This window comes from Lolium perenne, chromosome 4 (genome assembly GCF_019359855.2).
Source record: "Lolium perenne isolate Kyuss_39 chromosome 4, Kyuss_2.0, whole genome shotgun sequence".
Taxonomy (NCBI): domain Eukaryota; kingdom Viridiplantae; phylum Streptophyta; class Magnoliopsida; order Poales; family Poaceae; genus Lolium; species Lolium perenne.
In genome coordinates, this window is record NC_067247.2 from 295378960 (window position 1) to 295402993 (window position 24034).

A 24034-nucleotide genomic window follows, 5' to 3' on the forward strand; every position below is an offset into this window, starting at 1 on the left:
TTATTTCTAAGTTCAAGAAAATGCTTGTTTGGTGAAAGAACCTTGTGCTCATACGCCAAAGAACGCCCAGAGAAGGCAGGCAGAGCCAAGGCAAAAGAACCAAGTGTGCATCGAATTGGATGCGGAAACAATTTGGAAATCTTTGCAGTGCAGGATAAAAGAAAAACCAAAAGCAAATATGTTAAGGCAAACTTAAGATAATTAACTACCGGTATAACTTACCGGCATAAATTGTTGTACGGCAACCAAAAGCGAACTTAGATTTTTACATCATAAACCCTGGCATACCGGGGTAGAATTTAACGGGGCATTGTTTTGAGATAAACAGGACCGAAAGACATAACACAGGTAAACTTTCAAGCAAGTAGATGATCAGGCAGCGGGGGCTTCCGGAGGAGCATCTCCAGCACCGGCATCGCCCAGAGGCTCCTCCTCGGCTTCATCCTCCTCCTCGTCGAGGTAGTCCTGAACGTCAGGAGGGGGAGGGATGAAGGTGCGCATATCGGCGTACTCCGCGATGTGGTACGCACGATCCTGCCGCTTAGCGGTGAGGATCGGGTCCAAATCGGTTTCCGCGCCTTCACGCACTCCGGTGAGGGCGTCCAAGTTCAGCTCCGGATACCATGAACAGGCAACGCGGAGTGCAGAGTCTGCTCCAGCGCGGGCAGCGGAGCACTGCCACTCGCGGATCCTCCTGCCGGCACCCTTGAGGCGGTCGCTGATCAGCGAGAAAGTATCCGGCACCTCCTCGCCAGGCCTCAGAGTCCTGAAGAGCTGGGTAGCTACATCAGGAATATCAGAGAGGTTACGATCTATGGCGCGCATGTGAGACACCCGCGCGTTCAACGCAACCAGATGGTCATAGGGGGTCCACGGCACGTCAAGATTCTTCTGGGCCTGGGCAACGCGGTGCTCATCAACCTTCTTGATGGCGAACCTCTGAGAGTCTGGGAAGAGGCCTGTGCAAAGAAAGAAAGAGGCTAAGGAAAGGCATCCGGAAGAAAATGCAGCCGGAAAGAAAGCTAATGGAAAGAAAATGCGAACGGAAGAAAAAAGCTTATAAGCAGAAATCGGAAAAGGGAAAAGGAAGAAACTTACGGTAGGCATGTGCATCAGTTTGCACGACCAGCCGGTCGTACTCCTTCTGCTCCGCCTCGAGCCGCGCGACCTTCTCCTCGGCAGCTTTCTGCACCTTGGCCAGCTCCTCCAGCTCAGCCTGCAACACCATGTTGGAGTTTCTGGCATCCTCAAGAGCCTCATGCATCTTGGCCGCTGCGTCAGCTTCAGCAGCTTTCAGAGCCTTAGCATGGTCAAGGCCCAGCTGGATGAACTGGGACTTGAGCTCCTGGTAGCTGGTCTTTTGGGCGCTCAGCTCCTCCTGATGCTGCCGGATGAGCTGGTCCTTCTCCCCTGAAACCCGGAAAAGAAGATGTTAACAAAGTTGTACTATTAAGATGAAAAGAAAACCAAGCCAACAGGAAAGAGGGAAAGTTGTACGTTGGGCGGCGGCGAGCTGCTCCTTGAGAGCCTCAATGGAAGCTTCCGGGATCACTGTTAAGCAAAAATTATAAGTGTTAGGAGGAAAAAAGGTTTCCGGTAAAAAGATGCCGACGGTACAAAAACTTACCTTGGCACTTATCGTGTGCCTCAGCGAGATCCCGATGCTCCCATAGAAGCTCCTCAAAGAGGACCTTCCGAGCGTCAGCCGTGAGCTGTTCAAGAAAAAGAGATTAGCTAAGTTTTGCGCTAAGAACAAGGTTCTTAACCTGAAACTTGGGGACTGGCAGTGCTAGTTTCGCGCGTTTTTAAGCTAAGTTTTGCGCTAAGAACAAGGTTCTTAACCCGAAACTCGGGGACTGGCAGTGCTAGTTTCGCGCGTTTTTAAGCTAAGTTTTGCGCTAAGAACAAGGTTCTTAACCCGAAACTCGGGGACTGGCAGTGCTAGTTTCGCGCGTTTTTAAGCTAAGTTTTGCGCTAAGAACAAGGTTCTTAACCCGAAAATCGGGGACTGGCAATGCCGGTTTCACGCTAAGTTTTTAAGTTAAAGTTTTGTGCTAAAAGCTGCGCTCTCACCACAAAACTCGGGGACTGGGAAGATAGACAAGAGAGAAACCGGCATGAAACTGAAGAAAAGATAGAAAAAATCCGGAAGTAAGGGAACCGGCAAAAGTTGAAAAGAGTGCTGGAAACTTACCCTTAGATTGTTCGTGGAATCAAACCACGCGTTGTCAAGCTCCTTCACGGCTCGGCGGAGCCGCATGAAATGCTCCTCGGAGCGTCGGTCCCCAGCAGGGTCTGGCGCCGGCTGCCTGTCTTTGCCCACGCCGCGGGTCGCCGGGGTCACATCCGCGGCGTTCCACTGCTGGGCATAGGGCAGCAGATGCCCCAGCTCCCGGCCCCCGCGCCGGAACTCAGTGATGCGGCCGAGCAAGCCGGTGGCCTTCCCGCTGACATCGCTGGCGGCCTTCCCGCTGACATCGCTGGCGGCCTTGGAGACATGCAGCACCAAGGGCTGCTGTCCACCGGAAGGGGTCTTGGAGGCCGTCGCCTTCCCCTTGGCAAGCTTGGAGAGCTTGAGCGGCGGCGCAGTTGGAGCAGCCCCGGCAGGTTTGGGGCGAGGGGCATCCGGCGGCGGCGTTGGAGTGGTTCTTGGAGAAGGGGGTGCGCTAGGGGCACCACCCATGTTGGAACTTTCCGGCATGGAGGTTTCCGGCGCGGAAGTTGTCTTCTTTTCAAGGACGGGAGGAACCAAAGGTTCCGCCCGCCCGGCAGCTTTTTCCTCAGCGCCGATGTTGCTGGCGCCGGTATCCTGGTTCTCTGGAGGGAGGAAAGAATCCTCCTCCGTGCGGTGTTCTGGCGGTGTAGGGGCCGCACGCCCTGAACTTGTTGTGCCCCCCAGAGGGGAGGCAGAGGTGTTGCCGGCACCAGATGGTGCCGGGCTTGAGCGAGGAGGAGGGGTTGAGGTCCTTGCGGAACCTTCAGAGCCCGCTGGCCTTGAGCCAAGCTTGAGCGCAGGGCTGAGAAAAAGAAAGAAAAATAGTTGGAGAAAAGAAACCGGAAAAAGAACTTGGCAAAAAGAGACAAGCAAGAAAACAAGAAACTTACCCGGAAGCGGTCGGCATCTGCTTGCGCCCGTAGCGCCGCATGCCTACTTCCTTCTCCCCCAAAGGCTCCGTCCGGAAGCGTTTAGAGGGAGGGGCCTGGCTGGAACCGGCATCAGATGCCGGCGCTTTGTGCTTCTGGCCCTGGGCCATGAGCTTGTCCACAAACTCATGACCGGCCTCGGCGCGCAAGGGCGGCGCGTGCTCGTGGATCTATGAGTTAAAGATAGCTAAGAAAAGATTCGCAGAAAAGCGATAACGAAAGAAGTATAAGAAACCGGAAAAGAAAAGTACCTCAAGCACGGTCAGATCGTCAGAAGAGCCGGTTGGCTTCGGCGGAGATCTGCCAAGGCGCGAAGCCAGAGTCTTGCCCATCTTCAGATCCTTCCAACGGATGTAAGGATCCGGGTCGAAGGAATCAAGCGCGCGCTTCACGCAGATCCCACGCCGCTCTGCGTGAATGGTGGGGAAGCGGTCCTTGGCCTGAAACAAGAAAAAAGAAGGTTAATAAGAGTAAAAAGTTACCGGCAAACCGACCCTAATTGCGTAATCTCTTACTTCTTGGGTCGGAGGGTTAGAAGTGCTGAGGGGAAGGAAGCCCCATTCCCAGTCAAACGGCATGCCAGTTTGGCAGATTTGCCTAGCCTTGCGGACGACGTCCTTGTTGCTAAGAGGACGACCGGTGATCTTGGTGGGATCGCCAGGACCGAACATCTCGCTCATCCTATGCTGCCGGCGCTTGAGAGGAAGCACCCGGCGCGAAATAAAAGTGCGGATGATATCATCCGAGCAGATGTTGGTCTCCTTCTTCAAAGTGGCCATGAAGCGTACCACCCGGTTGGTTTCAATGTGATCCGTCTTCGGGTTGTAGCTCCAATTGGCTCTGCTGGGCGGCGCCGCGTTGAAGGGCGGCAGATCGATGAGGTTCGCGGGGCCGTTGTTCTTCACGTAGAAGAAGGTCCCTTGCCAAGCGCGGCAGGACTCGAGGCCGGTGAATTTGAAGAAAGTGCTCCCTTGGCGGGAGCCGACGATGCAAGACCCGCACTGCACGGGCGGTTTGGGCTTAGGAATCTCCTTGCCCTGAACGGAATTAATCCGCAGAGCAAAGAAGCGGGCAAACGTCTCACGAGTGGGACGAATGCCGATATAGGCCTCCATGAAGGTGGCAAAACAGGAAAGATAAAAAATGGCGTTGCCAGGGAGGTGATGAGGTTGGAGTTCATAGAAATTTAGGAACTCCCGGAAAAAAGGCGAAGCAGGAAGGCCGAAGCCACGCTCAAAATGAGCAAGGAAAACAACATGTTCACCGGGCTGGAGCTCCGGTTCGATTTCGTCACCGGGAAGCCGGCAGGTTACTCCTTCCGGAATCCTGCGGGACCGGTATAGCCAATCAATCTCGTATTTGGTAACATTGGAGCCCATCCAGGCTCCACGAGTGATAGGGGAAGGCTCTACGCCGGAAGCTTGGCTAGAGCTACCGGATTCTAGGTGGTTACCGGATCCTTGGCGGCTACCGGATTCCTGCTGGCTGCCGGAATCGGTATCCATCGGATCTGAAGACGTAGATCCACTGGAAGATTGTCTACGCCGGCTACCGGAGGAGGAAGAAGAAGAAGAAGCAGAGGAAGATTCCTCACTAGACATCGGATCGGAGGCGGAAAAACAGAAATCCCACAGTTGAACCCCGCGTGAAGATCTACGAGTAAGAAGAAAATCGAAGAAAAAGAGAAAATAAGAACACTGTCGACCCAAGATCTAGAAAACAAGCAAATGGCAAGCAAAATGAGATTGATACTAACCTGAGGCGGCGCGGTCGCTGGGGAGGACGTTCAACGGCGAAGAAGCGGGCCTACGGTCGCCGACGAGCGCCGTCGACGGCGAAGAGGAGAAAGGCGCGAAGAAGCTTGGATGCAGCACTCGCAGCGAGGGCACTGCGACGAATCTCCGCACGAGGAAGTCCGGCGGAGAAGCGGCGTGAGTTCGCCGGGCGGTGGAGCTCGAGCGAGCGGCGGCGAACGGAGAACGGCAGAGGCGCAGCGAGCGAAGAACACTATGCGCGAAGGATGGGGAATGCAAGAAGAGGAAGAAGAAGGGGCAGTTCTCCTTATAAAGAAGAGAGAAGGTGGGCCGAAAACCGTCGGGCCGCGGCGGTTCGCTTCGCGGGCCGCAACGGTTCGCACCACGGGCCGCCACGTGGCAAGGAGGTACACGCGAAAAAATAGGAGGGCACATGGAGGCACACACAGATCCGAAGTGGCTAGTGGGATCCGCAGTGGTGCATTTAATGCACGCGCGGGAGTCGAAGCGAAATGACCACTGACACTGGCGCGCCAGTTAACAGTGCGCATGTCACTGACAGGCGCGGGGCCCGAGATATTCTCGACTTCGCCGAGGAAAGAGTAAATGCGAATGATACCGGAGAAAAGAGATGCCGGGGAATACCTTGCAAGGAGAGAAAAGACAGATAAGGGCAAAGATGCCGGATCCAAGTTCAAAGCCGGAGAGATTAAACCGGTATCCCAAAAGCATGAAAACCTGGCATGGTCTGTAGGATAGAATCCGCCATGAAAACCTCTCTCTTTGGCGTCAGGGCTCTGGTTAAAGCCGGAGGGACTAATGTTGGGGGGATAACCCCCGGTATGCCAAAGGCATGCCAAACCGGATGGTTTGAGCCATCGAGATACCGGTTTAATATTCTTACCGGAACACAAAGGTAGGAGTTTGGCTAAGTGAAGCTAAGCCGGTATCCCCAAGAGGGGTATACCAGAACCTGGTAAAGAAGATACCGGAAAGAAGAGCCTGTCGGCAGGACTGGTCAAAGATTCTCTTCAGAGCTAGAAGACAAGGATGAGCTAAGCAAAGTGGCTTTAACCAGAGCCCTGGCGCCAAAGAGAGAGGTGACGCTGAAAGAAGCCGGAGGACGCCAGCGTCCCTGATTAAAGAAGACCCCGGCGTCATCCATGATTAAAGTAGCTTTGTAAAGTAGTTTGTCCAGTCAAAGATGCCATTAGGGTTTCTTGTTCTGTAAGCCACTCTCTCCCCTATATAAGGAGAGGGGGCACTGCCTCTTACGGGCGCGTGGACACAGAGGAGATTAGAGGATAGACCTTGTAACCAAGAACCTGTAAGCATGTTGAGATCAATGAAGCTAGCGATCTAGTGAAGAGTTCTTCCTCTTGTCTCTCTTCTTGCATACCGGCCGTTGGTTGGGTTCTTGAGGAAAGCATCCAGAAGTTCATCCCATCTAGTCGCAAACCCTCCCCCGAATCCTCTAGCGCCCATTCGGCCCCAACTTAAGCCATCCCATGGCATCTGCTCGTTCGCCACGACGACACACTGTAAGTAACAAATTGAGTTAAACACTAAAACTTTCATATTCAGGTAACACTTCATCTCAAAATTCATATAACACTGCATGTCTTCAGTTATGTTCTAATGTGTCAACATAATGTTCAACCACTGCACTGATGTATCAAAAAAGAAATACCTACAATGGAACCACATCATTGAACACTAATTAAATGTACGTGATAATCCAAAAGAATCAAACCTTTCCCGATTACAAGTTTTACAATGAACATACACCGAAAACAGGGCACCCATGAAATCACTGAAATTCTTCGAGGAAGGCTTCCTAGGCATTTCATCTATCTTCATGTACCCCATTTTCGACGGCGGGGATCATAGGCCATCGCCACCTAGGTGGACCTCCAGCTCCTCGCCACCTCCGTCCTCCTCCGAGCATAAATTGCAACCGTCCAACTAATTATGCATGATATGTGCGTACTAGGCTAAGTAGGAAAAAACAAAGTAGAATGGGTACCGATTTGTAAATTTTATACGGCCTGTTCGACTGAAGAACCTATTTACCTTCTTTTTTGTTCACAAAGAGCTTGTCGGAAATCATAAGTTGGACATGTGTCGCTTTCACGCTCCCAATTTAACATGCACATAGAAGCAATTTGTTGTATGAACATACACCCGAGAATGACAAGTTGTTATACTAGTGGTGCAATTACCTCCCAATATAACATGTTCCCAAGTTCAGCGTTGGGCATGTGCGGATCATGAGGCCAGCGCGCATGCATTCGTCGTGCTCGCGTTGATGTACGGAGTGGCTGCCTCTGTCCGTCCCAGGACAAGCGAACCGGAGCCTCTAGCTAACAGGCGCGTAATTAATTAAACCGGCTAATCCAGGGGGTGCTGTAGGCCCACCTGGTAGGCGCGGATCAGGCGCCGCACACCCCCAGGCGGGTTGTTGGGCCGGCCCAACATTCTCACTCCTTATTTTTTGCTTTATCTTTTTTTCGTTTCTTTTTGTTTTCTGTTGTTTGTTTTCTTTTTTTGAACATTTTTTTAAATCTGAACATTTGTTAAAAAAATCAAATTAAAAGATATCACTTTTTAAAAATTTGAACATTTTTCAGATTTGAACATTTTTAAATTTGAACAAAAATGTATTTTTTCTATGAACAATTTCTGAATTTGAACAAATTTATATTTAAACAATTTTTGAATCTGAAAGATTTTCATATTTAGAACAATTTTCAAATTTAAACAAATTTCATGTCTGTACGGTTTTCAAATTTGAACGGTTTTCGAATTTGAACATTTTTTAATATAAACATTTTCTTAGTTTGAATTTTTTTAAATTAAAATTTTCGAATCTGAAAAAATATAAACAAAACCGAAAACAGAAAAAAGAAGAAAACAAAAAAAACCAGAAAAGAAAAAAGAAAAAAGAAAAAAACGAGCTGCTATAGGCTAAACAGCCACAAATGGGCCTGGCCCATACCCGACCAAGGGGTGTGCGGCAGTAGCCACCGACCTGGTCGGTGTATAGGTTTTGCCCTAATCCAGGGAGGGAAGAGCTGTTTTGACATTAAACAATCGCGCGGGCTCGTGTGGCTTAACCCATGCCAGAGATACAGGACGCGAATCCAGGTTATCGGCACCAGCCCATGCAGAGATACAGGACGCGGATTGCGGTACATCAGACCGCATGCACGACCAATCCTTACCGTGACGACGGTGGCCGGAGAGAAACGGTCAATTCGAAGATCTTTGCTGGCATGGTGGGCATGACGAGGCCAGCATGGGAGAGGAGGTCCACCGGACGCGTATGTTCATGCCCTCCGCCGACCAGCGCAGCTCGGGGCCGACGCTGCGAGAAAGAGCTATATACATTTCTAGTCCCACAACTTGTCTAGGATGTGCAAATTAGTCCCACTTCTTGTAAAATGTGGTACTGAAGTCTCACAACTTGCATTGCCGTGCAAAACTGATCCAACTGATCTTAGAAGTTGACACGTGGCAATGTTTATTTTGCAAAAATGTCCCTAAACATTTTTTCTATCAGATGTGACCCTACGATTGTCTTATTCCTGTGGGTTCTACCTGTCAGAGGTGAAGAAAAAACAATTAAAATAAAACAGCCAACGAGAATCGAACACACAACCTCCTACGTGGTCGTACAAGTCGTGAGCGCAGCTCCACCACTGCGTTACACAATACTTTGTATTGCTTAAAGGGACCTCACATTTATTATACACTATTTTCCTGCCATCACTTCATGGAGGCAGCCGAGGGTGCTACCGAACATCCCACGGTATGATTGCTGCACCCCCATGGAGCTCTCACAGCGCTTTGGATTTTCGGCCGTCCGATCGAGCTGACGTGGCGCGATCTCGGCCGGCCATTCCATCCAGGGCGCGAGGCCCTCCCTCAGACCCGCATTTTATCCACGGGTCCTGTGAAGCCCGCTCGGCCCAGACTCTCCCGCCGCGCGTGGCTGCGAGCTCCAATCCCGTCGCTCCCTCTCCCCTTCCTCCTCCGCTCCCAGCCGCCGCCTCCGCTCCGCGCCCGCCCTCCGCGCCCCCGCTCCGCGCCCGACGCCGCCAGGCCACCGCTCGCCGTCCGACGCCGCCGCTTTGTCCTCCTCCTCACGTTCTCCTCCTCCAAATCGTCCCCTCAATCCCCATCCGTTCGCCGTCGCTACTGCCCCTCTCCTCCATCCTTCCTCCTCCCTGCTGCTTAGTAGGAGGAGCACGATGCGCCGCCGCACTTCGTCGTCCTCCCAATCCCAGCACGATTCTCCTCCCCCAATCGATCTCCGGCGAGTGCGAGAGGAGGAGGCCGCCGCTGCTCGCTCAGAGTTGGGTCCCCACGAGCACAAGAGGAGGAGGCCTCCGTTACCGTGCCCCACCATGGGCCGCAGCCTCACCCAGCGACCCTCCTTTTCTTCTGCATCTTCGTCCACCACGTCGCGCGAAGAGACGAGGCCCTGCCCTCCGCCCTCATCTTCCTCCTGCGACCTCTCCCCATGGCTGAGCAGCCCACACTTTCGTGAGATTTTGGAGGAGGAGAGTTGGATGTGGCGCAGTGCCACCCTCTACCCGATGCAACCCGTCGGTTTGACAGTGATGAAGCCTACTGTTTCTACAGGTTACCTCTCTCTCTCTCTCTAAAAGTTCACTCACGAACAGATCCTTCTTGCACTGGTTAAACAGGTAAGCGACCATACCTGACCCTATTGGAGCTGCTTTTCTTGGCAGCGGAGAAGTCAGCCACTAGGATGTTGGGCTAGATCGAAAGTCCCCAATCTGCTGAACATCTTCTCTTTGGAATGTCATTAATGATTCCGCTTTTTTGTCTTCTGCAGATCTAAATGTGGCAGAGAGATATGAAGTAGGCAAGAAGAGACGGCAATGGAGTGAGGAAAAGGAGAGGCCTAGCAACGGGGGAACCACATCATGAATCTCCACTCCATGCCCACATGTACCCATTTTCCCAACAATGCCAACGGACTTCTCCCAGGAAGAAGTTGATTTGGCATCCAACTAGCTGGGTATGTGATTCTGCATTGACTTGTAATAGCAAAATTATATTTTTGATACATTTTTTCGTGCAATGTTGATCTGGTTAGAGCAAAGTTTTAATCAGTTATAGTTGAACCAGGACCACGCCCTTATAATATTGTCAGAACACCATTTGTTCAGTGCAAACAGGACAATTTATGTCTGTTTGATTCTGGTTAGGAAGCGCCACTTTATCAACTCGTGGACTGGATTGTTACTGCTCAGGAAGCATGTTTCTCCAGAGGCAAGGAAAATGGACATGCTACAAATGAGGTAGTGCCTTTTGTTTTATCTCACAATTGTTTATAATTCAGTTCTGAATCTATGGAGTTCTTGGTAGTGGATGTTAATTATTTTATCCAGAAAGTATATTTTTTTTGAGGACTAGCAATGCAAAAAAACATTGATGGTAAATCTCATAATTTGATGCTGCTAAGGTTGGAATTTTGCTTGTCGGCACCAGCTGTCATGTGATAACTATTAGATTTCCTTCATTAGGCTAGGAATCAACTATCCATTCTCCCTCTATTTATATTCTCCAGCAACCAGTCATATTGCACGAGAGAAAATCTGAACATCCGGTCCATATAAATAGTTGAATCTTGTGTGTTGTTAGTTATTAGGAGATAATCCAAGCTAAGTCAATTGGCTAGGAATTGGGAACAACTTAGTGCATACTGATTCCTGCATGGTTTGCGATGCTTCAGCCAATAGATGGTGGTCTTGCACATGTGGCAAAGAAATACCAGGAAGCAGACTGCTATGGGTTGTTAGTTGAGCATTGGTCTTCTCCCAGCTTTTCTTTTTTTAGCATGTTGATTTTTTTTGTGAAAATTAAGAGAACCAGAAGAAACTTCTAAGCATGTATATTTTGCAGCACGTGATCTGAAAATCAATTTTCATCTAATCTTATTGTCTACAGGTTGATAGGTTTACTGCCAGGTTCAGATCTTCCGCTCACGAAATTTGCCCTTTGGGGCAGCATACATTATGTAATTCATCATCATGAGACTCAGTTGAATATTTATTTCTTAGTTGCTCTTCCTGGATAATCTTAGTTGAATATTTATTTCTTACACCTTCAGAACTTAAACTCGGCTTTGATGGTACAATACTGAAGTGTTTGATGGATCGTGGATTCATGTTCATTGATGCAAGCTCCGTGCAATATGGTCATTGAGCCTGAACCCAACGATGTTATCTAGGTAAGGTACCAAACTCCATCGTTACCGCTTGTGTTACCAGCTTCTACTTTGTTCCTTCACTTGCTGCTATATAAGTATATTATTCATTCGTTGGACTTTTTTACTACTAGAGTAGGCATCTAATAATGCACTATGAAGAATATTCTTAAAGAACTGCAAGACGATTGGGTGCACGCTTTATCCATGTAAGAAATGGAATATCTTGGTCTGTTTTTTGTACGCCTTCCAGTACCACTGAAGAAGCCCTGTGTTAGAATTTAAGAAATTTTGTTTTCAAAGCAGAGTTGCACATATAACTGCTTGAAGGTTTGTTGATATTTTTGTTCACATGTTTCTTCAGTTCAACCATGCTTAGATTTGTATTAGTGCACCAATAGCTTGCCATTTACATACTGATTAAGCTGGTGATGATTAATTATGAGCATACATATAAGTGTAATGCACCTCATTTCTAAGAATTCACTTTCTTTGGGTCGAGAACACAGAAAATTTGATTGCATCTCTTTTTTATGGGTTGATCTTTGATGCCACCATTTTTTTACTGCAAAATTTATTAGTTTAAGATGGAGACCATCGGAAATATCAAGAATTTGGCGATGCATATTCAGGCTTGAAACTGTTATCAAGCCAAAACTTATGTATAGACATTTACCCCCTCAGTTCAGTGTGTCCTATTAAAATAAGCTCTAGGTGAGGGGTCGCTTTTTTATCTCGCTTATTAATTTTCTATTTCCTTATTTTGCAAGTGATTTTGTTTTGCAGTATGTTCACCAGACACAACTTTTGCTTATGGTATTATTAGCTCCAACGCCTGCGAACTGCTGCTGATTTAGGAGTGAGAACTAGAAGCATCATGCAGACTGCACCGCGATCTCACCCTCATGCCAGTGCCCATGTCGAAAAAGCTAGCACGTTCCTGGGGAATGGCATGTCATGTGTCGAGGTAATGAACTCTATATTTCCTTCCATACATATTGCAATTTTTGTTGCTATATTGTGTACCATTCATAGAGTACACAATGTTCCAAATAGTCAATGGAAGGTGCATGAAGGATAGCATGTATGGAATGTACTTGCCACTTTATGTGTGTACCTTAGTGTTGCTTCAAGTATTGGTTCCTTTATTAGCTTTGATGGAATATTTTTATCTTATATTCGAATTTAGAAGGTATCTGTATAAGTATCACCAAGTGATTTGTCTCCAATAGATGTCACTTATTAATGCTATTTTATTAATAGTTCAGGTATGGCCTTACTAATACGAGTCCCACTGAAAAGAATGTCTTGGGTAGGTTGGTATTTTGAATTTCTCTGTATCTTGATCTTGCATATTGGGACTTGCTCCTTGGGTTGCCCGTTGCCCCAGTCATGGGTTTCCCTCTCTACTATCTCAGATGTATCTTGAGTTCACTTCCATTTCCTGGACAAACACTTGCATGTCAGGTAATATGACTACTCTATTTTGTTTCTTTGTATAATTAATTGATTGTTATGATTCATTTCCCGTACTAAAAGTGATTGAAACATATGTCTTAATATTGATTATTCTGTTATGTGTGGCAACTCCATGCTTTTGGCTCATTATGATCTTTATTCCATCACAAGCATTCAATTCCTATTAATGTACATTTGGTTACAGAGTGAGGTTGTGCTCTTCTTTCAGTTGTCTCCGAATATAGATTTACCTCTTCTTTTGTTTACAACCTCTTGGATGTGCAATCATGTCACATCATTTGCAAACATCGATCAACAGTACATGCCTGGACATAGTGTGCCAGCAGCGAGGAGTATCACCGCCGCGTCTGCGTCATTTGTTGTCCTCGGTATAGAGAATCTGTCTATGCAGCACCACTAGGTGTACCAATTGCTTATGTTGTTCTCCCTAGCGCCTTAAACCATGGTCAATGGTGCACTAAGATGGCAAACTACAGGAGAATATTTGGGCTAAGGAATTGAGATTTTCTTTAGTATATGGCTAGGCTATTCGTTTGCACTATGCTTAAAGTATTTTCTCAGTTTTGAGTTAATTAGCATTCTTACATTCTTCAGTTTTTTATTTCTTTCTTTGTAGATTGCAGCCCTCCTCTGTGCAATAATTCCCTGGAGACAAAGGTTGAATTTCCTCTGTCATTTCATGGTCTAACCAAGATTTTGATTTAGCTCATTATTTTGTGCTTGAGACAATTTTATTATCAAACCAAACTGCTGAATGCATGCTTGTCTAAAATGTCGCATACCCAACTAACTCCGTATGAAAATAAGAAAAGTCAATATCAACTGGCATGTCCTGAAACCAATCGGAAGGAAATAATTAAGGTCTCTGCTGGTGAGGGTGGTCCATAGTTCTGCATTTTTGAAACTTCAAACTTGGATGCTCCTCTATTCTGTTTCAGGATGTGTAAACTTATCCAGAATTATAATCACCGGTCATTATTGTACTGAGGAAAGGGGAGATAATGTAGTTGAATATGTTCCTAATTATATAAAAGTAAATGTGTTTACTTATCTACTACTATCTATTTTCATCTGCCTTTTCTTATCCTGGACTGGGCTTCATTTCACAGTGGGTTGATATGAAAATCCATAACTGCATATTGGATAATTCATTTCCGTTTTCGTATTCTTTAAATAGGTAAACACACCAAGGATATTGACATATTGTAGTTCTGCTCATGTGTGGCATAGCAGCAGCGGTGGGACGAGTTTACTTGTGCTAGGACTGAACGATGAAAGAGGTTGCTGGATTCAACCTTTGCAACTACGGCTTGGGCGCAGCCAAATACATTCTATTTTCTGGACCTTTCCTTCATAAATTGAGCATTATGATCAATTCATTCACAAGGTAATCGGTAAATTCTGCCATCCTAGAGGTCCAAGAAAAAGTTTGGTATGGTTGTCACTTCGAATTTATCTTTAATGTATTATCTTAATCAAATAATCATAAATAGAATAATTTACAAAACTATCATGTGTTGGTATCTCTGTTCTCTTATGCACATCCAAGAGTATTTGGTAACCTTATCGATTGTTATCACCCCTGTAAAAAACTGTACCAATACAAAGATATATATGTACAGAATAAAATAAGAACAGAGGGGCACTTACATCCATAGTAAGTAGATGAGATCATGAGAGAGGTAGGCCTAGCTTCAGGACGATGCTTCTGCGGTAAAAATGAAAAGGCCAGTAACAATGTTATTAGCTTCGGGACGATGCTTTTGCGGTAAAAATGAAAAGGCCAGTAGTCAATTTTGTCCAGAAGTAGCATTCATTGCTGACAAATCTGAACCAAGTTCGAATTATATATATTAACAAATATGAGATTTCAAACTTTGTCGGTACATTAGGAAACATAACTTCAGTTGGAATAATCCCTGAAAGATCACAGTGAAGTAGAGAATAAATAAATATGCCCACCTCAATGCCCCTACCAATTTCAGGTACCGCGTACCACCCCCTCTCTTCCTCATCTAAACATGTCGTAGTGCTGGGTTATAAACTCTGAAACACCTCGTGTATGAAAACCATGTGTATGTAGGATATATGTGCTTTTGATCTAGATTTCAGCAATTTTTGGTATGTGTAATATATTTCCTTATGTTATCAATGTTTGTTTGTCAAACGTGTAATCTATTTTATCCATTGTATGCTCTGGTAAAAATACAAATACTCAATTATTCCAATAAAAATTTGCTAGGGCGTGAAATGATCTGATGCCTGGATTATATAATTTGACCTGCTGCTCCATATATACTCTCTAATTTCATAGTAGGAGAATCTCTCTGCTTTTGGGATGTTGTAGACGTTCTTTCAACATTGAATTTCTATTCTGATATATGTGCTTTTTTATCATGCAGGTTGTTGAGGTTCTAACAATTTTTATGCTTGAGGTGATGCTGAAGCCCAACCACAAGTACATGACTCACGTGGCTGAGATAAAATAGTGGCCATCATCACGTTCTACCCATGAATTCACAGTCGTTAGCCTGCGTATGGGAGTCTTTCAGTGTGTAGAAGTCCTATGGACAGTTTGGTGGACGCCAATAGGATACACTTAATGATTATAAAAATACTGCAAGATTATAGCTACAATGAGGTTGACAGCAAAAATGGACTCGTGAGAAAACTCTGCTGCTCATCTAACTCAGCTGACTAATCACTGATTTACATTGATGCTTAATATAGCATTTTAAGAATTATGAAAGATGGGGTCATGGGAGAGAAAGCTTTATTGCTGTCAAACATGTCTTCGTTTTTTCTGAACAAGTACTGAATACTACTATATTGTATTTTGGAGTGGTCTTCTTTGTAACGTTCACGACTAGGGGTTTAGGTTTAAACATGTAGGTGCCTCCTTGGAGATGCATATAGAGATGAGAATGAACACAATAAATGAATGTTAATTGCTATAATTTATTCTCTCCTTTTTCCTGGTTGTATAAAAACGTTTGTTACTCCATTTGAAATTTTTCATCATGTTTTGTAAGACATGAGAAAATTATTATTACTTTTTTCACTTATACACGAGTTTCATGGGATTGTGTGCCATGTCTGTAATGGAATATTGAATGATATTGGCTGATCTTTTTTTAATCTTCTTTCTCTAGAGTCGACCATTGAACCCAACGCAAATTCTTCGTTGGCTACCAATATTGCTCCGCGTCACCAAGTAGGCGACTATCTGAGGAAATCTCTTTCTGAATTGATCAACTTCAGTCTCTTGCATGTGATTGTTTGGAGAAAATGATGGGCTCCTATTCCTGAACTTACAATTGTTATGCAATCATGTAGTGTAGGTTAATTAGATTGATATCTTTGAAATTTTGTATAGTTCCAACAATTATGTTTATGATGTTCTCTTCATTTTATGAGCGTATTATATATGTTTCACAAAGCATTTCTTGCTTGCTTTTGCTCACGAGCGAGCCAGTCTGTTCGTGATTTCGTGTGCTGCATCCTAATTTCATCTTATCAACTTTGTTTTATAAAACCTGAAAAGTATATTATAATTTTCCATCTTATTTTTTGTCGTTATACAAAATCGAAAGCATAGCAAATTTCACGGGGTCGTGCGCCAAGGCGCACATCTAAATCTAGTTCTATACTACCTTCGCAGCGGGAACGGCCACACTACCCACCACATCACACGCTTCAGGCAACCAACTCGCATCATAAGGATACCTCGACCGGCTCCATGGAAATGGACGCAGAACCATCATGAGAAGAATGAGAGCTCGGGCTTGCTCTAATTTAAGCATTCTTCAACATTTTCAGAACCATATCTTTCATTACACCTTTTTGCATGTGGGGCACTCTGTAGGGTCTCAAATTAGGTGGTTGAACAACCGTTTGCAACCGCATGGTTAAAAAATACGCGTGCACCCAGGCCCAGCGGTTTGACGCATAGGAACCGTGTTCGCTGAAACTCAAATACGATCCAAATATTGATTGATCAAAAGGATCATCTTCACAGAGATGGTTAGTCGATCGTTGCTGCGAGCTTGCGCCTCCGCTACCGGAGCCTGACGGCGATCAGCGTCCCCGGTGAGTAGTAAGAAAATAACAAATACATTGAGTCGTTGGATAGCCCCCGAATCCAACAGATAAGGTGGTCGGACGGCTATTTTCGTAGCTACGATCTGACCCTAACAAGCCAAAATAGGTATATTTAATATCTAAAATAGATCGAACCGCTGGAGATGTCCTTAGGCTAGCGAACCGATCCGAACTAAGGCCACCACCTGCATAACATACCGCATTTCGGTATGTTTCGGTCTGAATGCGGTGTCCCGCGGACAAGGAAATAGACGCGGTCCATTTACGGGTGGCAGCGGCCACAACCGACGGCCTATGAATGTCCGCTTTCTCACACTTTTAAACATTTTTTCATCTTTAATTGCGTATTTTTCGTAGGTTTTGAATAAGGTACAAATAAATTCATATATTGCATTCTAGACGATGAGCTCATAATCACAACAACCAAGTTAATAAAACAAATAGAACATCATAGAACATAATTTATTACACAAATCACATGCATTGAATTGAAAATCAAATAAAAAAATTCAGCTAGCCTTGACATGGATTCGTGCTTTGAAGTGTATTACGTTCAAAATAATATATAAGTACAGGAACGGGACTTACTATATCGTCCAGACTTCAGTGCCGCAGTGGCTAACTTGTTCCCTGTGCTATGAAAGGTTGGAGGATCGATCCGCCTCTAGAGCTTAATTTTTAAAATCTCCCCTGACAGGTGGGACCTGGGCGGGGCTATGGAAAATATACGAGAGAAAAGGGGCATTTGGCAAAATAAACATCGCCACATGTTTGCTTCTGAGATAAGTTGGACCAGTTTTGCACGTCAATACAAGTTGTGGGACTTTGATACCCCATTTTACAAGAAGTAGGACTAATTTGCACATCCTTAGCAAGTTGTGGGACTAGAGGTGTATATAGCTCGGCGAGAAACACTGGCGTTGCTTGCTTACCGCGCGGTGAGCAACCGAAACGCCGGACCACGTTTACGTGCGGTGCTTCCTTGTTCCCGGTCATTCTCGTGCCAGTATTAGCGCCGGTGCCGAGACAGTATCTTCTCCCGGAACGCCCGGCGCGGCGCGGCCGGCGCTGCGTTTGTGGACCGCGGCGGATCGTTCGCTTCACGCAGGCTCAAGCCGAAATCGAAGCGGAAAAATGGGCATGTTGCGGTCATGTGCGGGGCAATATGATGAAAGCAACATCTCTCGTGCCGTGTTGGTGACCTCGAACAGACTCCCTGCTGTTTCTAGCCATGTTCCGATAAAGATGCGTAAAACTGTGCCTCTCACTCCGTGATGCATTACGTGCTAAAAAGTGCTTGGATGTTATTTGTCAAAACCAGCATCTGATTTGTGACCGTCCGATTGTATCAAACCAGACAGATCGCCACGTGAGCCAGCTTCCTCCCGACAAACCCACACCTGGGTCCCGTCCTGACAGCCCGCCCTTGGGTTTGCTTCACATTCTTCCCCGGCCTCCGGACGGAACTACCTCTGTCGTCGATCCCCTGCACCACCGCCGCCGCGTGATTGATCTCCGCCGCCGCGCCCCCGCGCGCTCCCTCCTACTTCTACCTTCTGCGCACCTGCGCGCCTCCGGGCAGTGCCCATTGGTGACGGGCGCTTCTGTAGGGGTGGGAGTTGGGCGTGAAGTTGCGCGTGCAGGCAGCGGCCGGAGAAACACACGTGCGGCACGGAAGAGCGCGGATCACAGGGTCGCGCGGCGCACGGCTTCGTGGCGTCGGGCCGCCGGATGGAGCGAGTGGTGCGGGCGCGGTATGAGCCGGCGGAAGAAAGCGGGGCCCAGCCAACAGGCGACTGCCAGCGAGGGAGGCAGAACGCGCAGAGGCGGGCAGAGCTCGACCGGCTTCTTCGGTCGGGGTCTCAACTCATGCTGGAGGAGAGGGAGAGCAGGGAGGAGGGAAGCGCCGAGGGGCGGCTGGTGCGAGCGCATAGCGTGAGGACGGCCGAATCGTGGGGATCGAGCGGTGCTCCACCTCCTCCTGGCGGCGCGGCTGTGTGGCGAATTGACGACGGAGGAGAGAAGAAGGCCTTATCTATCCGTCTTTTCTCACTATATTCCTCTAACTTTTAACCAAAAAAATATGCAAAATTAGTGCATGTACTTTGCCTGCGGGCTTATTTGAACGTTTATTTCAGACCCCTTCTCATGTGTGCCGATCTGCAGCAATACACTGATGTAAAGTTGCATTTTTATCGATCGTAAATCATTACTTCATACATTAGCTATGTTGTATCTTTTGAGATTACATTTTTTTGCAAAGTCAATATTATTATCCCTTTCGCCAAAGATCATGTGCTTGATGTTGTAGCCCCTCTTCATGTTGCTCGACTCGCACTTGCCACCGATGTAGGCCGATCTGGATGGTCCGCCTGCCATCACCTCTTCTTCGTTGTCATGGAGCTCCGACTTATCTTTTTGGCTATTTGCAATTTAGCCTTAAATTCTTCTGTATTTATGCATAAGTATATGTATTTTCGCAACCTTATCAGGTTTATATTTTTTGCTTCAAGGTCGGTGCAGGAATTAGCAAAAGAGAAATTAGTGTCTTAGGCTAATTTGGTTTAGATAAAATCCAAGTATTTTTGGGATATCGTGAATTGGTCGATCAAGTAGTACTACCACACCTACTCGAATACTAGTATTAAGTTGCATACTCATTATTGCTAAGTTGCGTACCTGCTACTGTTAAGTGTATACCCACAAGTGTTTAGTTGCATACCCATCACATCGCCCTGATTAGCTCCTCACACCGTCATGCACCGATCTGCCTGTCGCCCACCTTCACGTCCTGGAGCTCCGACCTCCACAACCTTCGTCGTGGTGTTGTTGAAGAAGTTTGTTGTGTTTGTGCTCCTCGACAACTCCGAGGTAAGCCAAATGGGGATAGTGCTTGGCAATGATGAATTTCGGAGACATTCCCATCACGTTAGTGCTGACAGCATCACGATTCACACATGTGCTAAGTTGCATACACATTATTGCTAAGTTGCATACTCATTATTGCTAAGATGTATACCCACTATTGCTAAGTTGCATACACATTATTGCTAAGTTGTGCTAAGTTGCATACCCATTATTGCTAAGTTGTATAACCTATCTTTGAAGTTGCATATCTCAATAATATCGTGTGATCGATGTTGTGGCCCCTCCTCATCTTTCTTGGTTCGCTCTTCTCATCGATGTACGCTCAACTAGACGGTTCACCCGTCAACTCACCCTTCCCATCGTCCTGGGGGCCATGTTGATCGAGGTACGTGGAGTTGTACTTCGCGACGCCGCTGCCAAGAAGATATCTAATTATTTTTTCATACATGTGGTAAGTTGTATCTTTGCCATCGGTAGTATTTGGTCCAAAAATAAGCTAAGTTGTTTTTACACATAATAAATTGTTCTCTCACACAATTTTCTAAGTTGTGTTTATAGATAGCTAGTAAATTGTTGCTTTACGTGTGTGCTAAGTTGCATACCCATTATTTCTAAGTTATATACTCCTAATGCTAAGTTGCACATTCATTATTGTTAAGTTGTATACCTCCTAATGCTAAGTTTCCACTGCTAAGTTGTTGAAGGAGATATGCCCTAGAGGCAATAATAAAGTGGTTATTATTTATATCTTTATGTTTATGATAAATGTTTATATGTCATGCTATAATTGTATTAACCGAAACATTAGTACATGTGTGATATGTAAACAACAAAGAGTCCCTAGTATGCCTCTTAACTAGCTTGTTGATTAATGGATGATTAGTTTCATAATCATGAACATTGGATGTTATTAATAACAAGGTTATGTCATTGTATGAATGATGTAATGGACACACCCAATTAGGCGTAGCATAAGATCTTGTCATTAAGTTATTTGCTATAAGCTTTCGATACATAGTTACCTAGTCCTTATGACCATGAGATCATGTAAATCACTTATACCGGAAAGGCACTTTGATTACACCAAACGCCACTGCGTAAATGGGTGGTTATAAAGGTGGGATTAAGTATCCGGAAAGTATGAGTTGAGGCATATGGATCAACAGTGGGATTTGTCCATCCCGATGACGGATAGATATACTCTGGGCCCTCTCGGTGGAATGTCGTCTAATGTCTTGCAAGCATATGAATAAGTTCATAAGAGACCACATACCACGGTACGAGTAAAGAGTACTTGTCAGGAGACGAGGTTGAACAAGGTATAGAGTGATACCGATGATCAAACCTCGGACAAGTAAAATATCGTGTGACAAAGGGAATTGGTATCGTATGTGAATGGTTCATTCGATCACTAAAGTCATCGTTGAATATGTGGGAGCCATTATGGATCTCCAGATCCCGTTATTGGTTATTGGTCGGAGTGAGTACTCAACCATGTCCGCATAGTTCACGAACCGTAGGGTGACACACTTAAAGTTGGATGTTGAAATGGTAGAACTTGAATATGGAATGGAGTTCGAATATTTGTTCGGAGTCCCGGATGAGATCCCGGACATCACGAGGAGTCCCGGAATGGTCCGGAGAATAAGATTCATATATAGGAAGTCATTTTATGTGAATTAAAATGATCCGGAAGCTTCTATGGAAGGTTCTAGAAAAGTCCGGAAGAAACCACCAAGGAAGGCGGAGTCCCGGTGGGACTCCACCTCCCATGGCAGGCCAACCCTAAGGGGGAGGAGTCCCAAGTGGACTCCCCAAGGGGGGCCGGCCACCCCCTCCCAAGGAAGGTGGAACTCCCACCTCTAGTGGGAGTCCTAGCTTGGGTAGGTTTCATGAGTTATGGAAGGTTTTGTTTTGGTGTCTTATTCGAAGACTTGTAGACCAACTCTTGGGTGTTCCACCTATATTGTAACACCCCAAATTTCCATGAAAAAGAAAGTTAGAGAATTCCAGAAATACAAAATTTCAAACCAACAAAAACTTTTCTTTTGCATATAGTACCATGCATAGGACTTGTGCATTTGAGTGATATGCCATGATGATTGTTATTACTTGTATTTGTTATGCTCTAAAACCCTAGAGTGATCATGTGAAGATCACCAACCAAATAAATCAAAGTGGAAGAAATTTCCATAATTGAAAAACCCTAAAAACCCTCACATATGCCCTATGGCATTTTTATAAATTTTGACCCTAGACCTATTTGGTCTTCACCATTAGTTGAATAATGTTACTAAACACTTATCACAACTTTTGGAACCAAGGTTTCACTTTTCAAATAATTTTCCAACACTTTTCCCACTCACATGTGATGATGACCAAATCTGCCAATTTCAGTCTGATCACCACTTTGAGCCCCTGCAATTCAATTTTCTCAAACCAATTCTTGCTAACTCTTTGCACCATTTCAAAGTCAACATCAAGGTGAACAACTTTGATGAAGACCACCCTGCCAAATTCATCTTTGATCACTAGCTATGCTCATCCAAAGTTGCAACTTTATAATGAGTTCAACAATCTCCACTTAGCCATTTTGGCCAAAATTTGAAATATAATTTTTCCACCACCACCTCAACTCATCTCTGGTCAAGTACAACTTATCTCAACTTTCACTTTTCAAAAACATTCACCATTTGAATTATTTCCATTTTTGATATTTTTGAATTTTCCAAATTTGAACACTATGCATACACTATAGCAAATAGTGATCTACTCAAGAAAATCTACCCCAACTTGCACCAAATGGTTCCCCTGTCCCCTCTCTCACTAACCCCAGCATAGAAACCCTAGGGAGAGAGAGAGAACATGCATGGCATGGCCATGCCGGCCACATGCCGGCCATGCCGCACCTCCCCCTCTCTCCTTCATCGCCGACCCTGGCCACCATGTCCCTGCACTCCACCTCACTCTACTGAGTCGCCTAGCATCGGCCGTTGTCGAGGAGGAGCCCTGCATTGGCCAGACCAGCTCGCGTCCATGGCGCCCTGGACGCCGCTCGCGTCGAGCGCGTGCACGCCGCGGACACACCCTGGCCACGCGCCACGCCATGACCTCGAGCACGCCCTGGCCCCGCTTGCAACCCGTTGAGCATCACCGTGACACCGCAACGCTCCTGCACACGCCCTCGACCACGACCCGCCACCGCCGTCGCCGGAGAAGAGAACCCTGGTCCGCCGCGGACGCGACGGACACGGAAGCAACGCGACCAACCAAGCCACCGCCCGACCCCGTTGTCGCCACCAATAGCATCGCCAGGAGCCGTAGAACACTGCCACCACATCGCCTAGCTCGATAGCTCGCCGGAGGAGCCGCGCCATGGTCGACTTCCTCACGGCCCCGCAGCACCCTCGCGTCTCTATAAAAGGAGACCTCTCCTCGTCAATCTGAGCACACCATCGCCTTCCCCTCTCATCACTCGACCACCAGAGCCACTCCACCCTCGACATTGCCCACTGACGCCGCCCAATTGAAGCCTCACTGCCCGTGGTCGCCGCCGAAGCTCGCCGTCGATTGGAGCCGCCCCAGGACGAGCCGCCGGTACCAGGAGCTTCGCCGTCATCGACATCGTCCCCGAGCACACTGCCCACCCTAGCTGGAGCCACCGTAAGCGCTCCGACCCCCTAGGCTCGCCGCCAGACCCTCTGCTTCTCGCCGGAGAAGACGACGACCGTGCGCCGTTGGATCGCCTTCTAATCCAACGCGCCACGTCGCTCGTACCGTTTCGGGTTTTAAACAGCCACTGACGCATGGACCCCACCCTGTCAGCAGGCCCGCGCGCACTGGATGCGCTGCTGGGCCGTTTTTCTCTTTTTAAACAGTTTCGGCCCACGTTGGTTTCCCGCCGGCCTGTTTAATTCAAATTCGTTTTAAACATTTTCCAAACATTTTCAATACTGCCCAAACTTTGAAATTAAATAGTTTTCAATTGGCTAAACCAAATTTAGTGAATTTGATATTGTTGGAAAGCCACTGAAATTCTCTATCCAATGCCACTGGCCTCAGGGTCAAATTCTTTGTAGAATTAATGTGACAAAAATAACAAGCCAGGGACTTTTCCCTATTCAAATAATTCTTAAAAATCAACCAAAATAGATATTAAGTTAATTCCAACTCTAATAGCTCACTTTTGACTTACACTAATTGTTTATGCAATAAAATGGTGTGGTCACTTTGCATGATCATGCCATGGTTTAATGAATGGATATTTTGACTAGTTTAACTAGTTGATATTATCCAAAACTATTAAAGTTAAATTGTGTGAAGTCTTACACTTCATTTAAACTTGTCTCACATGAATTCATGGGATGTTTGGACCCCTGGTTCCAAACTCTCTTATATGAATTTCTTGAGATTTAAATCAAATATAGTGTTATTTAAATGGCATGAG

The 24034-nt window shown here is 46.2% G+C and overlaps 1 protein-coding gene and 1 long non-coding RNA gene across 13 annotated transcripts; one reads left to right on the top strand and one right to left on the bottom strand.

The window, feature by feature from the left end:
* Window positions 1–372: 372 nt before the first annotated feature.
* On the bottom strand, window positions 373–1487 carry LOC127347734 (uncharacterized). Its single transcript, XM_051373896.1, has 2 exons — window positions 1099–1487; window positions 373–959 (listed from the first exon to the last, which is right to left on the bottom strand). The coding sequence occupies exons 1-2, from the start codon at window positions 1262–1264 to the stop codon at window positions 373–375; spliced, it is 753 nt and encodes a 250-aa protein (XP_051229856.1). The 5' UTR covers window positions 1265–1487.
* Window positions 1488–8829: 7342 nt separating this feature from the next.
* LOC127295827 (uncharacterized) lies at window positions 8830–15685 on the top strand. 12 transcript variants are annotated; one of them, XR_007848130.2, is made up of 9 exons: window positions 8832–9545; window positions 9763–9948; window positions 10059–10231; window positions 10881–10950; window positions 11044–11163; window positions 11926–12606; window positions 13235–13275; window positions 13852–14005; window positions 15021–15685. It is a non-coding gene; the product is annotated as an uncharacterized lncRNA (long non-coding RNA). The 12 variants fall into 12 exon arrangements; XR_007848124.2 differs by having other exon boundaries at window positions 8833–9545; window positions 13796–14005; XR_007848119.2 differs by having other exon boundaries at window positions 8831–9545; window positions 13235–14005.
* Window positions 15686–24034: the final 8349 nt, after the last annotated feature.